Source organism: Rhinolophus sinicus, chromosome 1 (assembly GCF_057876585.1).
Source record: "Rhinolophus sinicus isolate RSI-liver-muscle chromosome 1, RSI-T2T, whole genome shotgun sequence".
Lineage (NCBI taxonomy): Eukaryota > Metazoa > Chordata > Mammalia > Chiroptera > Rhinolophidae > Rhinolophus > Rhinolophus sinicus.
The window spans coordinates 16,948,078-16,965,994 of NC_142501.1; the positions used below are offsets into that span (position 1 = coordinate 16,948,078).

The 17,917-nt window shown below is 39.2% G+C and overlaps 1 protein-coding gene across 1 annotated transcript in view; it reads left to right on the plus strand.

Annotated features, from left to right (window-relative positions):
* The window catches only part of ALDH1L2 (aldehyde dehydrogenase 1 family member L2), a 53,481-nt gene that overhangs the window by 19,671 nt on the left and 15,893 nt on the right, over positions 1-17,917 (plus strand). Inside the window, exons 7-14 of the mRNA XM_019728462.3 lie at positions 1,612-1,746; positions 2,881-3,006; positions 3,578-3,669; positions 6,767-6,914; positions 12,883-13,002; positions 13,578-13,705; positions 15,188-15,338; positions 17,803-17,873. Of these exons, the coding sequence (XP_019584021.2) occupies positions 1,612-1,746; positions 2,881-3,006; positions 3,578-3,669; positions 6,767-6,914; positions 12,883-13,002; positions 13,578-13,705; positions 15,188-15,338; positions 17,803-17,873 (971 nt within the window). The remainder of the gene's footprint in view (positions 1-1,611; positions 1,747-2,880; positions 3,007-3,577; positions 3,670-6,766; positions 6,915-12,882; positions 13,003-13,577; positions 13,706-15,187; positions 15,339-17,802; positions 17,874-17,917) is intronic.

Consider the following 17,917-nt stretch of genomic DNA (forward strand, 5'->3'; position numbering starts at 1 on the left):
AGAGACCAATTGTTTTTTTCTCATGCTACCTTTTAAGAGGTATTACACGTACTCATAAGTCTAGGCACTCTCCGTGCCTAGAAGGAGACTCTCTGTCTTCCTTTGGTCATGAGGAGGGTCTGTGATTCTAGGAATATGTGACCTACTAAAAGAAAGTACCCCCTCTTTACTAAGCATGTGTCGAGCCCTTGGTGTGAAGCAGGCACTCGGCACGGCTTCTGCTCTCCAGGAGCCTGCGGTTTTATGGGAAAAGCAGAGAAGTGAATAAACACTCAAAATGCAGCAAGAGAGCTATACAAACTTGAGGCCCAGACTTGGGTGTGTTAAGAACCGCCTCCTAGAAAAGCTGGCCTATTTGCTTGTACTTTTAGAAGAGGTCAACAGGTGGAGAATGAGAAAAAGAGGTGAAGACCCAGAGACAGAAAATGTATTACCCAGTCAAATACTCACAATGATGCCAGAGCCTCAGGTGTGGGGAATAGGTGTGTGGAAGTCACAGGAGAGCTGAGGCAGGGGTGGGGGAGCAGGGACAGGAGCCTTCTGATCCCTGGGGAACCTCAATTCAACTCAGGTTCTCAGGTTTCACCACTTCTGAGAGGTTTCCTCATCTCACAGGCCCAGCCTGGTGGGGTTGCATGTCTGTCCTCTCTGTTCCAACAATGCCCTGCCTACCCTCTGACATAGCATAGTATGTACTGTAAGTGTCTTTTTATCTATCCCTCTTCTCCCACTAGACTAGGAACCCCTTGATAATCTCAACATTTAAGCAGGTTCTCAGTGCATTTTAGGTTCCAATAAAAATAGGCAGGATCAATGAAGGACCGAGGGAGAAAGTTCAGTGCAGTGGTTAAGAGTGTGGAATGTGAAGCCAGAATGTTACAGTTAAAATTCTGGCTCTGCCATTATTTACTGTATAACCTTGGACAGTTTAACCATTGGGTGCCTTGGTCTCCTTATTGTAAAATGGGACTAATAATAGCATTTCCCTTATGTTATGTGTTATTGTGAAGATTAAATGAGTTAAATACATGTTAATTCGTGAAAGTACATACTTGGTCCCTGCCATAAAATAAGTATTCAGTAAATGTCAACTATTACAGTGCTCAATAAATTATAGCTGATAGTCATAGAGTTATAATAGATCAGTGTCAAGTTCTCTTGGTTACAGTCTAGATCCAGCCCTGTTTCCATGAACTGACCACAAAGCACCCTGTATTTCCCATCAATGATCCCACTGCATGGTTATGGTCTGCATCTATCCTCACTGACCCCCCACCAGCACCTCCACTCCCCTCAAAAACCCTACCTCAAGCTGCAAAGTCTGTGAGAGCTATTTATCTCCTTTGTATCAATGTGAACGAATGGTAAATGTATACTCATGTTGTCTGGATGTTGGGCAGTTTTGAAATTCTTCAGTCATACATTCACAGACTATTTCTTGCTTTGTGTCATTTCTACAGATGTTTGATACAGGCTCTCACATTGGCGTGTCCCCATTTTATCATAAATGACAGTTCCAGTTTTTTGCAGGGAGAGAGTACTGCTTGCATACAGCGCTGTCCATATGTGTAACTTCCTCATTTCACAATCTGGGTTTGATCTCTTTATTAGATGGTCACATTCTATGGTTCATCGTTGCTGAATAGCTCTGTGCCTCCTGGAGAACCACTGGAAATTAAAGGTGCCAAGAAGCCTGGTCTTGTTACCAAAAATGGACTTGTTCTTTTTGGTAACGATGGAAAAGCAGTGAGTGTTCAATCCAGTCACCTATAAAATAACTTTTTGGGTTTCCTTCTATAACCCAAACTATTAAGAGAATATCTTTCACACGGTAATCTGGCTTTGCGGTGGGATGCAGGAGGCTCGAGATACCCGCCCCATTTCGCTCTGGGGATGAGCTGGTTCTGTGTGTCTGGATGAAAACAAGGCTCCCCAGGGTCCCAAGAACCTGCACAGTCTGTTTCGTGATACACTGGAAAGAGCTTGGAATTTAGTCGGGAAACAGTATGTGAATCCCTGCTCTGCCACTTAACTGGTCTTGGGCAGGACGCTTCTCACCTCTGAGTCTGTTTCTCCATTAAAAACAGAATAATCCCATCTGTCTGCTTTCCCATTGCCAGAGTCTGGGAGGAACAAATGAGATGGACCTGGCCCCCTTCAGTTGTTTCTTGCCTTTGCCTCAGCAGGCAGGCGCCCATCCACACTGCCTGTGCTTGGGAGTGCGGGCTCTGGCCTCAGTGGGCTCTCGGGCAGCTTCCCCCAAATAAAGCAAAAGGGAATTTACTGCTTTCAGGTACTTTCTAGTAGTTTGCAGAGCAGATCAGTTATTAAGATTGTAGGCTTCAGGGTTCAGCTAGTTCTGGGTTGTAATGCCAGCTCTGTTACTTACCAGCTGTGTGGTGTTGGGCAAAACCTCGTTGAGCCTCCGTTTCCTCCTCAGTAAAATGGGGATAATAACGGCACCTGCCTCCCTCAGGATTTATGAGATTAAGTAAGATACTTCAGCACAGACTTAGCACAGTGCATGCTACAGAATAAGTGTTCAGATGATGGCGGTAATAGTGGTAGTCGTAGTAACTACAGTAGGTTTTAGTAGTCCAAACACCTACATCCAAATGTCAATTGTTTACTGGCTTATCCATTTTGAGAAGTACGAGTATCTCCCTCTAGACTTAACTTTCTCCTGCCTGCTGCCATTATTAAAATACCATTTCAGTCCTTTTACACCTAATGGTGAGTGCTCTAAATCCATATTTTTGTACTTTCCAAATAAGCTGGTCCTTAGACTCATGTCGCCTAGACGACTTCTTCTCCCAATAACCTCACTTTTGAATTGTCCAAATCCTCAAGTTTTCTGCTTGTTTTGTTGCTGTTTTGTAGCTGATGGTGAGAAATCTGCAGTTTGAAGATGGAAAAATGATTCCTGCCTCTCAGTACTTTTCAGCAGGCGAGACCTCAGTGTTAGAACTTACAGCCGAGGAGGTGAAGGTGGCGGAGACCATCAAGGTGAACTTGTCCTTTCCTTAATATTCCTCTTACATTGGGAAACTGAAGCATTTTTGTACCTGGTAACATCAGTCCTCGAAGTAGCAGGGACGGAATTTTATTTCCTCTTTTCTGCATTAGCTACAATAGGAAATCAGCCCCCAAATTTATATGCAAATTTCTTTTTCGTTCACATAAATAACCCAAAGCAGTTTTCGGTTGTCATGGGGATTAGCTGTGAAGCTGGAACAGAAGGATTAGGGGTGGAGTCACTTTTGGACTCAGGCTCTGCTATCTTCAAGGTCACCCTGGGGGTCATCTCCATTGCAGACAACCAAGAAGGGCAAAAGAGCACAGAGAATTGTGTGAGGGAGGTTTTTCATGGCCAGGACTTGGAGTGCCGGTCACTTCCCCTTATATCGTATTCATTGCCTAGAAGTCAGTCATATGGCTCATCTAACTTGAAGAGACGCTGAGAAATGTAGTCAAGCCATGTACCCAAGAGGAAGAAATAGGTTTGGTGAGGAGCTAGCCAGTCTCTGCCAGGGTTCTACAGGGCACTTCCCTCATAAAACTTACCCTTGTTGTGTAGGTCATCTGGGCTGGGATTTTAAGCAACGTCCCTGTTATTGAAGACTCAACAGACTTCTTTAAATCTGGAGCAAGCTCAATGGATGTTGTCAGGTAAAACTACCACCTTATTGAGTCACACCCCTCCACCAGGGATTCTGACTTTGACTTTGAAAATCAAATCTAAATCCTTTGCTCTGGACGTGTAATTACTCTAGCCTACCTGTCTACTATCTCTCTCTTTCCTTCATCCTTGTTAGTTTGTTTGTTCCCATGGTCGGAGACACGTATATTTGTTCCTTCTCTTTGTTGCTAACCAGGGCTTGTTTTCATATTTCCTATATACCTAGAAAACCAACCCTTCTAATTGCTTGTTTCTTTTAAAATTTTGTCTTCATATTTCTTACCTGATTTTCCTCCAATATGACATTGGAATTGGATGTTCTGGGTGAGAACGTTAAACAGGAATTTCCTATATAGTCTGATCCAGAAGGATACCTGACATTAATTACACTTCCCACCAAAATCTTCTTTTCCTGTTCTCCCAAACTATCCACTAAAATATATCGAGCATGACGACTATCAGGCAATTTGTAAGAGTAAGGATCATCACTGTATAGAAAGAATTTCTGGGAAAAAAAAGAAAAGAAAAAAAGAATTTCTCCACAGAGGTTTACAGCAACTTGAGTCCCAGAAAAGCCCCTCTCTATGGCACAAAGAGTATGCCAGGGTCCTAATAATGAAGAGTATTGCAGAGGTGTTTTTTGCTTTGAGGGCTACACTATGGCCACTCACTAATTAAACACGATAAAGAATGTTACTCCTCTTGGCCTAATACATCATTTTGACACAGTGAGCATTCTTGATGAATGTTCTGTTTATTCATTTATTCACTCATTTATATAACAAAATTTATTGAACACTGACTACATATCAGGAACAGATTTTTTTGCACTGGGTATACAGTCATGAACAAGACAAGGTCCCTTCATTCATGAAGCTTTTTTATTCTAGTGATCAAAAACAATCATCTCAAGAACAAGTATCATTATTAAAAGTTAAGAGTTTTGGTTCCTCAAATTACAGATTTCTCAACTATGATTCATGACTTACCAGAACTTCTAACTTGCTCAACTAAAGATTTCAATATTGTCCTTTTAGTACTTCTTATTGCTAGCAAGAGATTTCTGCAGGAATTACTCATTTCCTGTTTGAGTGTCTGACTTACCGTAATCATCTGATATTATTATTTTGAACTAGCAAGGTGCCTCATCTCTTTTAGAGAATAAATGACTGAATAACAACTGTGGCAGGCTTTCTATACTGTGTCTAATACACCATTTCTATTCAAGAAATGCCAAATAACAGCTGTCATTTGAAAAATTAACAATGAAAAATCGAAGGATTGGAAAATACTTCAGAAATCATATGACCTATGGTTCTAGTTAGTACCTATATTAACCATGTAATAAAAACAAATGTTTGTTTTTATTTTTATGCATAGTCTAGAGAAAATATTCTACAATATGACTTGTTTCTCATAATCTTTACAGTTAGGAAATTTCCTTTATTTTTTAATTCCTTGAGTACATTTGAAAGGAAAGGAACTGATTTTATGAGCCCCTTATTAGCTACCTTGCATTGTAAGTAATTAAAATATTTTTGCCTTTATTTCTTTTCTTCTTAGTCATGTATAATGTTAAAAACAAAAAAAAATTGCCACTGTCCTTCAAGACAGCTTTTTAAGTTTTCCTCCCAGTCTTATAAATTTCTCTGATTGTTAATAGAAGATCTTGTATGATATAAATCGGTATATGACATACGAGGTCTGGCAATTAAGTTCACGAACTTGCCACCGTGCACTTACATTGGCAGCACTGTACAAACAGCTGGGTAAGGTTTCATAACCTTGGTACATCAGTGTCTCATGGCTGTGTTCGTGTCAACATATGGTGGTGTCTTGCTGAGTGGCATTCGTTACTGTTATGTGTTGTTGTGTGCCGATGAGAATGTCTGAGCTTGGACAGCATTAAATTTCTTGTTAAACTTGGCAAGAGTGGAAGTGAAATCAGGGACATGTTAGTCCAAGTTTATGGGGATAATGCCATGAAGAAAGCAGCAGTGTACAAATGGATTAAATGTTTTTCTGAGGGGACAGAATGCATCACTGGTGAAGAGAGGTCAGGGCTGCCAATAATAAGGAGAACTGACGAAAACATTGCAAAAATTCATTGAATTGTGCGTCAAAATTGTCGGCTAACTGTGAGAAGCATAGCAGACCAAGTAAACATCGATAGAGAAACAGTTAAGAAAATCTTAACTGAAAATCTTGGCATGAGAAAGGTGTGTGCTCAAATGGTCCCAAAGGAGCTCACCGATGAACAAAAGCAAAGGAGAGTCGAAGTTTGCCAAGACCGTTTGGAGAGGCAAGACGATGTTTTCGGCAGTGTTATCACTGGTGGTGAAACATGGGTGTGCCAGTATGACCCTGAAACAAAGTGTCAAAGTGCACAATGGAAGTCAGCAAATTCTCCATAACCAAAAAATTCCGTCAGGCCAAATCAAGAGTCAAAACAATGTTGCTTTTTTTTTTTTTATATTAGAGGGATTATTCATTATGAATTTGTACCAACTGGACAAGCAGTTAACCAAGTTTACTATTTGGAAGTGCTGAAAAGGCTTCGTGAAAAAGTTAGATGAAAACAACTTGAACTTTTCCCCAACAATGCATGGCTCTTGCATCACAACAATGCACCAGCTCACATAGCACTGTCTGTGAGGGAGTTTTTAGCCAGTAAACAAATAACTGTATTGGAACACCCTCTCTACTCACCTGATCTGGCCCCCAGTGACTTCTTTATTTACCCAAAGATACAGGAAATATTGAAAGGAAGGCATTTTGATGACATTCAGGACATCAAGTGTAATACAATGACAACTCTAATGGCCATTCCAGAAAAAGAGTTCCAAAATTGCTTTAAAGAGTGGACTAGGCGCTGGCATTGGTGCATAGCTTCCAAAGAGGAGTACTTCAAAGGTATTGTAGTGATATTCGGCAATAAGGTCTGTAGTACTTTTTCTAGGATGAGTTCGTGAAGTTAATTGTCAGGCCTCATAAGTCTTACTTCAAAGCAACTTGACATATGTAATAATACAGTGTCCCTAAACCCTTTAAAAACATGTAAGTAACATGTGCTGGACTTACTTTAAGGCTGGTTGAAGAGATCAAACAGAAATGTGGTGGGCTTCAGTTACAAAATGAAGATGTCTATATGGCCACCAAGTTTGAAGACTTCATCCAAAAAGTCGTGAGGAAACTGAGAGGAGAAGATCAGGAAGTGGAACTAGTAGTAGATTATGTAAGTATTTCCATAGTGTTTAAAAATCTAAATCATTAAGATCCTTAAACTATAAAAGAATGCTTTGTCTTTTATTTATTTGTTTTTACCTTTATAACCTTTTAAAAATAACAATTTTTTGAGACATAATTCAGATACCATAAAATTTACCCTTTTAAAATGTAGAATTCAGTGGTTTTTAGTATATTCACAGAGTTGTGCAACCATTACCACTATTTGATTATGGAACACTTTTATCTCCCCAAAAAGAAACCCTGTATCCACTGGCAGTCATTCTTTGCTCTCCTCCCCCAGCCTCTGGCCCCTAGAAACCACTAATTTACTTTCTGTCTCTATGGATTTGCTTATTATGGACACTCCATATAAATGGAATTACATAATTTGTGGCCTTTTGCATCTGGCTTCTTTCACTTAGCATAATGTGGTGTTCACAGTTCATCCTTGTTCCTTTTGCTGTCCAAATAATATTTCATTGGGAGGATATACCACATTTTGTTTATCCATTCCTCAGGTGATGTACATTTAGGTTATTTCTACTTTCTCGCTATTGTAAACAATATTACTATGAAAATTCATCATGTTTTTGTATGAACGTATGTTCTCAGTTCTCTTGGGTATATATTTAGGAGGGGAATTGAGGAGTTATATGGTAACTCTGTGTTTAACTTTGAGGAACTACCACACCCTTTTCCAAAATGGTTACACCATTTTGCAATCCCACTAATAATCTCACTAACAATTCTCCATGTCCTCACCAGCATTTGCTGTTGTCTGTCTTTTCTGTTTTAGCTGTCCTTACAGGTGTGAAGTGATATCTCATTGTGGTTTTGATTTACATTTCCCTGATGACTAATGACAGACATCTTTTCATGTGCTTATTGGCCATTTGTGTATCTTCTTTGGAGAAATGTCTATTCAAGTCTTTTGCCCATTTTTAATAAGTATGTTTACCTTTTTAATTTTTGAGTTGTAAGGAGCCTTTGTACATTTTGAATACTAGACCCTAATCAGATCTATGATTTGTAAATATTTTCTTCCATTCTGTGGTCTTTCTTTTTACTTTTTTGTAGGGTCCTGTGACACACAAAAGTTTTAAAATTTGAGTAACTCTAATGTATCTATTTGTTCTTTTGCCACTTGTGCTTCTTGTTTTTTTTTTTTTTTTTTTTTTTTTTAAAGATTTTATTGGGGAAGGGGAACAGGACTTTATTGGGGAACAATGGTCAAATTGTTGTCCTTTCAATCTTAGTTGTGGAGGGTTCTGTTCAGCTTCAAGTTGTTGTTCTTTCAGTCTTAGTTGTGGAGGGCGCAGCTCAGCTCCAGGTCCAGTTGCCATTGCTAGTTGCAGGGGGCACAGCCCACCATCCCTTGCGGGAGTCGAACCGGCAACCTTGTGGTTGAGAGGACGCACTCCAACCAACTGAGCCAATCCGGGAGCTCAGCGGCAGCTCAGCTCAAGGTGCCGTGTTCAATTTTAGTTGCAGGGGGCAGAGCCCACCATCCCTTGCGGGACTCGAGGAATTGAACTGGCAACCTTGTGGTTGAGAGCCCATGCTCCAACCAACAACTGAGCCATCCGGGAGGCAGCTCAGCTCAAGGTGCCGTGTTCAATCTTAGTTGCAGGGGGCAGAGCCCACCATCCCTTGCGGGACTCGAGGAATTGAACTGGCAACCTTGTGGTTGAGAGCCCACTGGCCCATGTGGGAATCGAACCGGCAGCCTTCGGAGTTAGGAGCACGGAGCTCTAACCGCCTGAGCCACCGGGCCGGCCCCCGCCACTTGTGCTTCTATATGTCTTGTTTTATACCTTTTGTGCTGTTCTGTTCTGCTTTTACTGCTTTCTTTGGTATAAAATGGATATTGTCTACTATGCCAGTTTAATCCCTTGTTGTTTCTTACACTATATATTTTTTGTTGTTTTCTTAGTGTTTAGCTTGAGGATTACAATAGACATTTTTGCTTAAAATATTCTAGTTCAGTTAATACCAACTTAATACCAAGAGCATAGAAAAACTTTGCTGCAATGTAGCTCTGTTCCCTACCCCCTCATTTCTGCTATTGTCATACAAGTTGCATCTTTGTACGTCATAAGCTCACCAACATAGTTTTATAATTATTGTTTTATGCAGTTGTCTTTTAAATCAGATAGAAGAAAATAATTAAAAACAAAAAAATGCATCTATGCTGACTTTTATATTTACCTTTGTTAGTGTTTTTTATTTCTTCCTGTAGATTTAAGTTACTGTCCAGTGTCCTTACATTTCAGCCAGAAGGACACTATTTAGTACTTTTTAAAGGGCAATATGCTAGCAATGAATTCTCTCAGTTTTTGTATGTTTGGGAATGACTTAATTTCTCTTTTGTTCTTAGAGGATATTTTTGCTGTATATGGAATTTTTCATTGACAGTCTTTTTTTCCCCAGCATTTTGAATATGTCATCCTATTGCTTTTTTACCTCCACAGTTACTGAGGTTAAGTCATTTATTAATTTTATTTAGGATCCCTTTTATATGATGAGTTGCTTCTCTTTTGCTGCTTTCACGATTCCCTCTTTGTCGTGAGAAAGACAAATACCATATGATCTCACTTATATGTAGAATCTAAAGAACAGAATAAATGAACAAACAAAACAGAAATAGACTCAGAGATATAGGAAAAAAACAACAACTGCTAGTTGCTAGATGGGAAGGGGGTTGGGGATGGAGGAGCAGGTGAGGGGATTAGAAAGTACAAATTAGTAGTCATGCGGATTAGAAATACAGTATGGGGAATATAATCAACAATGTTGTAAAGATTATGTGGGGTGCCAGACGGACTTATCAGGGAGACCACTTCATGGACTGTGTAGATGCCTGACCACTGCACTATACACCTGAAGCTGAAGTTAAATAATATTGAATGTCAACTATAATTATATATACATATATAGTCACGGGGTGTGGAGTACAGTGTAGGGAATATAATCAATGGTCTAGTAACAGCTATATAAGATGATAGAGGGGTAGTGGATTTGGGGGGGTTATCGCTTTGTGAGGGATGTAAATGTCTAACTATTACAATGCTTTGTACACCTGAAACTAATTGGGGAAAAAAGATTCCCTCGTTGTCTTTGGATTTGACTATTTTATTATGATGTATCTGGGATGGACATTTTTGAGTTTATCCTACTTGGAGTTTATTGAGCTTCTTGGATGTGCAGATTAATAATGTTTTTCATCAGATTTGGGACATTGTAAGACATTATTTCTTCAAGTATTCTTTCTGCCCCTTTCCCTCCTGCCTCCTCTCCTTCTGGGACTTCCATTATGCGTGTGTCAGTATATTTGATGGTCTCCCATAGGTCTCTGAGGCCCTGTTCATTTTTCTTTATTCTTTTTCCTACCTGTTTCTCAGACTAGATAGCTCTGTTGAATTGTCTAGTTTTCTCATTCTTTCTTCTGCCTGCTTGAATCTACTATTGAGCCCCTCTAGTGCATTTTTAAATTTCAGTTACTGCAATTTTCAACTCCAGAATTTCTATTTGATTCTTTTTTAAAAATAATTCTTGGCTCTTGATTGATATTCTCTATTTGGTAAGACATTGTTCTCTTAATTTCTTTTAATTTTTTAAACATAATTTCCTTTAGTACTTTGAACATATTTATAAAAGCTTATTTAAAGTCTTTGTCTAGCAAATTTAATGTCTCATCTTCTTCAGGAATGGTTTCTATTGACTGCTTTTATTCCCTCCGTGTATGAGCATTTCTTTCCTGTGTCTTTGCACATCTTATAATCTTTAGTTGAAAACCAACCATTTTTAATAATAGATGTGGCAACTCTGGACATCAGACACCCCACCCACCTTCACAGGGATTGTTGTTGTTGCTGATTATTGTTGCTTCTTCCTTATTTAGTGAGTTTCTTGGACTAATTCTTTAAAGCCTGCATTCTTTGTTGTTTGCCACCATTGAAGTCTCTCCTCAGTTAACTTTGTGGTCAGCTAATGATTGGACATAGATTTCCTTAAATTTCTTTGAACCAATAAGTCTCCCAGCCCTTACTGAGGGACTCTGTGTGTGTTGTGGTATACCTTTGAAGCTCCACCAGGCGGTTTGCAACTCTGCCTTAGTCTTCACACACTTCCTACTTGCACAAAGCTTCCGGTCAGCCAGAGGTAAGAGATTAGGGCTTTCTCAGGTCTTTCCTGGGAAAGCTCTGTACATATGTTGGCCTTCTAGATTCCCAGGAATATCTCAGAGCTTCTTGAAGCTTCCTGTGGCTATCTCATGCCTGTTTTTATTTTAAGTTTTTTGGTCACCCATTTGTTAGCTCCAATTGGTATTACTGCCTTGGGCAGGTGGCATGTTAAACTATTGCCACTGACTATTTTGCATAAACAGGGATAAGGCTGTTTGTGTACAGCAAGCTCTGAGTTAAATACAGACAAGCCCTGAGGTTGGAGCTGTTCAGGGAGCTTCCAGGCCAAATAGTAATAACTCTCTAGGGATGAGGCTTTTGGAGAGCTCCAGTCTCATTTTTTCCCCCTCCAGTGGCTACTAGGCTGCTGGTTTTCACAGCTACCATACTTGCAAGGATATTGATTTTCAAGTTACTGTAGAGCTTTCAAGAGAGAGATGGGAATAGGGCAAATTAGTATGCCATAAACTCACTGTTCTTACAGAGATTCTGCTGTCTTTCTTGAATAGATTGATTCTTGTATGCCTTTGATTTAATTCTAGAATTCTGAGAAAAATGATTTGGACAGTGTTTTCTAGTGTTCTCATTGCTTTTATGAAGGAGTGGATTTTTGGAGGTCCTTAATCCACTATTCCAGAAGTGCTTCCCGTACATTTGTATTTAATAAGTTAGGTAAACTTAGAAAGCAGTTTAGTGCCATCTGGTTAAGAACGTTAATTTTGGAGTCAGACCAATCTAGGTTAAAATGTAAGTAACATTGATTACTAGTTATGTGACATTTGGCAAGTTACTTAGCTTCTCTAAGCCTCAGTGTCCTCATATGTTAAATGGGGCAACAACAATATCCACCTCATAGGATTGTTGAGAGAATCAAATTAGATAATATACGTAAGACACTTAGCATATTCCAGGAATGATGAGTTTAGAAAGCTGGACTATATACAGTGACTGAACACATCAATTCAGATGGAGCTTCCTTTATTATATCCTGCATAAACACATGGAAATATTTCATGGAACATGAGTACTTGGTTTGGAAAACGCAAGATACCCTATTGCTATTTTTTGTTTCTTTTTAAACATCATCAATTTCTCTATATGAAATGATTTTTTAAATCATTAATTTCCTTTTAAATACCTTGTATTGATATGGCAATTTATGCCAATAATGTTCTTTCACATGTGATATCTCAGTTATTCCTCATAATAGCTGTATGAAGCAGGCATTACTTTCCCATTTTATTGTTAAAAAAACCAAGGTTCATGGAGGTTAATAATGGACTAACCTCAATTCACTTACTAGCTGATAGTAGAGAGTACAATTTAGGCAACACATATGTAAGAGAGAGAATGTGAAAATGGGGAGGAGCATAAGGAAAGAAAACTTAAAATGGCACCAGAGTAAAAAGAAACCTACTGACAAAAGCAATTTCCGGACTTTAAATGAAAGCAATGGCTGCACTCTACAGATGTTGCCACTAGGTGGTGGTATTTCCATTATCTGTCTGTCTTTGGAGTTAATCTTTGATCTGTATAAGGAAGAAAGATCTTCATTAAGCCCAGCCTAGGGCTTTTTGGTCACCGCAGGTGCTAAAGCACCTGCCTTAGTGGCCAATCTGAGCATCACAAGTCCCAAATCTTACATACGCTTGTCTCTTCTGGACAGTAGGAACTAGACTCTCATTGACTTAACTTCTCCCTCAGCATTAGTAAGTGTCTTTGTTGCTATTTGATATCAAATATTTAAGCACAGGAATCCACTGAATCTATTAATATAATTCTCTCTCCTAGGTTTCAAAGGAGGTCAATGAAATGACAGTAAAAATGCCATATCAGTGTTTCATAAATGGACAGTTCACAGATGCTGACGATGGAAAGACTTACGACACTATCAACCCAACAGACGGCTCTGTGAGTAATTAGTTGGTGTGCATAGTGACCATTGGTCATGGACTTTTAGTTTATAGTACACAGTTGTAAAACAGACAGTCTTGAGAAGTTACTTTATTCTATCACTCTGCCTCCGAGCACTTAATATAAATGTACTTCATGCATTTCTTTCAACTATTCAATTCTGGTACTGGCTGCTGTTAACTATAGCAACCTATTTTATAGAATGAATATTTATGGTGAGTTTAGACAGATAGCTATACACATACATATCAGAGGCACACCTCTATATAAAGCTATATGTGGGAAAAAATTTCGTACTTTACAAGCTCATGGCAAGAAACTCAGCTTCCCTAAGGCACTAGAAGAAATAGTTATAGTTTCTCTAAATGTGTCTTTCCATAATGTAGTACCACATTTCAGGCTTACAATTTTCATGTTAAAATTGTTTCTTTTTCATTACTGTATTGTTGGATATATTGGTTATCCATCATAAAATTCTCTGGATTTTATAACACAATATTAATTCCAAGGAACATAGTTATGTACCTCTTTATATTAATAACCTATAACTATTTTTACTCATCTTGAAATAGACAATATGCAAAGTGTCCTATGCTTCTTTGGTGGATGTTGATAAAGCAGTAGCAGCAGCGAAAGATGCCTTTGAAAACGGTGAATGGGGAAGAATGAATGCAAGAGAGAGAGGAAGGTTGATGTACAGGTATGGTTTTTAACAATGAAAGTCTGCAAACTTTGATGTTGACTAACATTGCCGAGATTTAAAATAGTTCTTGAAACATTCTAGTATGCACCTGTTATATATCTTCTGTTTCTTACATCATATAAAATTTAATATATGTGAGTTCCTGATTTTTGTACTATTGCTTCTATTATTCAGGGTCCCAGCAGGAAAAAAAAAGTTTAATAAAGGACTATTTACAACGATATGGGCAAGGCCAAGGGATAATGAAATACCCAGGCAGGGGTGGCAACAAGGGATAGCTACCACCACTCTAAGGTCTGCAGGGACAGAGGAAGGTGCTGTGACTAGAATCTGACAAGATCTGAAGCTATAGGAGAAGACCACACTACAGTGGTTTGGGGTAGAGGAACACGGCAGCTGCTGAACCACAGCCCATCACTGAGGCAGCCAGGGCATTCGAAGCCCCGACGACTTTTACCTCCAGTTCACCAGTCTTCTAGAAGTATTGCCCATTGAACTCTCATTGGCCGAACCCAGTGAGAGAGCAAGAAGGCCAAGTGATATAAGCTATAAAAGTTTCCTCCCAGGTCACAGAGCAGGGAGAAGAATGAGTAATAGCAGCAAATGGAAAATATCCAGCACCCTGTTTCCAAAGACAGATTTTAAATCTACTTGGTGTGTAGGTAATAGGGGCAAGGAGCAAGACTACTGTGGGCTGGAAGGGTGTTGTAAGTTGATAGCTGAGTATGCCAAGAGCAATTCAGTTCAATCATAAATCCAGTTTTTTCTTTCCTGAAAGCCAAAAAACTGACCTTGGTCAAAAGATCTCTTAGAGCAAGATCTGGAAGAAACATTAGGGGGAGGAGGATCCAAAGGGAACATCTCAGAGAACCACTAAAGGAAGGAAGGAAAATAAATGGTGGACATGAGCATAAAAGATGAATTTTGACTACTTCATAGTCATTAGACAGTCCTAGGCTTATTTTCCAATGGAAACTAGACGCCAAATGGAAGGAAATCTGTTGTGGTGTCTGGAATTCATTCCATGTATTCCTATGTCATCCTCTTCAGTTAGAGTCAGAACTATTTCTGTGCCAACCAGAAATCCTCAAGGGTTCATGGATTCTCCAGGGGTGTGGGTTGCGCTCTAACATCTCCCTGTATAGTCATGAACTAAGTACATGCCCACTGTTGTCTATCATTGATTTTCTTACATTATCATGGATCCATCACTGTTCTACTTGTTATACAAGTACATTTATGAGGCAAACTGTATAGGCTTCCACACCCTCTGCTTCTCTTTTGTAACTCTTGAAACATATTATTTATGAAATTATTTGTTTAATGTCTGACTTTCCTACTGGACCATATTCTCCATGAGTACAGAGACCCGGTCCATTTGTGTTCACCTCTGAATTCTCAGCCCTTAAGACGGTGCCTTATAGGTAATAAGGGCTCAACCAATATTTGTTGGATGGATTTCTTTCACTGACCATACAGACTTGCAGACCTACTGGAAAAGAACCAAGAAGAGCTGGCAACCATTGAAGCTCTCGATTCAGGCGCTGTCTACACCTTGGCTCTGAAGACTCACATTGGAATGTCTGTGCAAACATTCAGATATTTTGCTGGCTGGTGTGACAAAATTCAGGTAAGCGCAAATGTTGTTTGAAAGGGATGAATATTTATTCGTTTGTAAAGACACTGTATCAGAGTCACTTCTTATGTGCGTTTTCTCATCTACTCCTTATAATAGTCATCTGAGGTCGGTGGGTAGCTCTTTTATCCCTTCCTATAGGATCGGAAACAGAGCCTTGAAAGGATGTAGATGACTTGCCTATGGTCACATAATTAGGAAGTAAACCCATAGAGCTAGGATTTTTCTAACATCTAACGATGTTCTTTGTAATTGACTATAATTTCCCCTGAGGGCGTCTAATCTTTTGGACATATAGGGAGAAGCCTGGTATCATGGGAGGATTGCAAACTCAGATGCCTACAGGGGCCAGAGAGCTACGATAGGTGGGCTATGCAGACTGGGTATAAGAAAAAGAATTAAGACATGGGTACAATAAATATTGCATTTTCCTTTTACTGTAAGAAAATAAATAGCACCTGTATGGTGACAAAAGGCAACTATACTTGGCCTTGGCATTGGGGCTACAAAAGGGAGATGTAGGGCTCATATCAAAGAGAATGCGTGACAGTCATGGAGTCACGATACCCACTACAGTACCGGCCAGCACAGCCACATTCCCAGCATCAAGAAAAAGGAAGTAAGGAAGAGGGGAAGGTAAAAGGACTTTAAAAAGCATCCCCCCACCCCATGCCTGTGCTTATATCTGCTATTGGCCATCTCTACCTGTGAAGGAGACTGGGAAACATAATGTTTTGTGTGGGCACGTAGCAGCCATATTAATATAAAGTCAGAGAGACTTGGGTCTAAGTCTCATTTTTACCACTTACCAGCCGATGCTGTTAAAGTTATTTTGCCTCTCGGATCCTGACTTTCCTCATCTGTAAAATGGTCACAATAATACACACCTCGCTAAAAGTTACATAATGAGGATTAGAAATAAGTGTTTATACACTATAGAATTAGAGAAGTCTGTAACATAGTGGGTCTTGCACATAGATGTAGTTTTTATTACTGTTCAGCCACAAAGTCATACATATATAAGTATTTAGTAATGGTGGTTCAAGTTCATTCTTTACCCACAATTATGAAATCCAAATTGCTCTGAAACATGAAAATTGATTTGTTTGGTTCAAACTCATTTGGTGCCAAAACCTGACCTGAACCAACATGAGTCTATAATCTTTATTTATATCACTTAGAGTGAATATTCATGTTTCACTGAATAAATATTAATGTATTTGATTATGGGAGGCTGCCCCAGACCGTACTGGAAATTACAGACAACATAACATAATATAAGGTATATGCATTATATTTTTTTTCTAATCCCAAACACACGTGGCCCTAAGGATTTCAGGTAATGGATTGTATGTATACTTAGTTGTGTTTGTAACAGCAATGTTTTATGTGGCAAAACAAATATATAGCTTCAGTTAAAGACTATGGTCATGAAGCAGTTGGCATTGAGTTTGGCTGTGTGTAATAGAAAACCAATAAAGAAGTTTGTTTTTTTCTCACGTTCAAGGAGTACAAAGGCTGACAGTCAGGTCTAGTATGTGAGATAAAGGTTCCTTCTCTCTACCAGGCCATCCTTAGTGCCACATATCTCCACTCTCGAGGCTGCCTCATGGTCTCATGATAATTTCTGCAGTGCCAGCCATTTCATCAACATTCTAAGCAGGAAGAAATGGGAGTTGGGGGATGGGTATAAGAACATTTGTCTGAGTTGAGTCAGCCTCCTTTAAAGAGCATTCCCCTCCTTTAAAGAGCATTCCCCTCCCATGCCTTGTGCTTACATCTTCCTTGACCATCCCTAGCTGCTGTGGCAACTGGAAAACACAGTATCCTATCTGGGCACATTACCACCCCATTATTAATATAAGGTTTCTGTTACTGAGTGCAGAGGGGAGAATGGCTATTGGGCAGGCAGTTAACATTCTCTGCCATGCCAAGAAATCGGAATGGAGCTGACTAAATGACAATTATGTTTATTCTCCTGTGTCTTGGTTCTTTCGAGAAAGAAATAGCAGTGCCTTTTTTGGTGTGGATACACAGAGGATGCCAAAAAAAGTGTACACATTTTAAGAAAGGAAAAAACTATATTAAAATTTTACTACTTAATATATACTGATAACAAAAGATGACTACAAGTCACGTTTGACTTCTGCAATTACAAGAGGTGCTCAAAGTGGTTGCCATCAGCGTAATTTTAATAGTTTTTCCTTTCTTAAAAATGTATATACATTTTTTTGGCACCCTCTGTATTTCTTAAAAATCAAACATTGCCTTTTCATATCAGCTTAGAAAATACAAGAGAGGCAGACAGCAAATAGATTCCTGGAGATTAGAGTCTTTGAAGTTAAAGAAAAAAAATTTTTACATTACCGATAATACTCCCAAATCTCTAACCTATTTTGAAACTGAGATTAACTTTACTCATTGGAGTAAAATAAGTATCACCTTTTTTGTGCTTTAGGGTTCTACAATTCCCATCAACCAGGCCCGTCCAAATCGCAATCTGACCTTCACCAAGAAGGAGCCACTTGGGTAAGACAAGGAGAGAGCCCCTGAGTGACTTGTGTTCGTTTGAG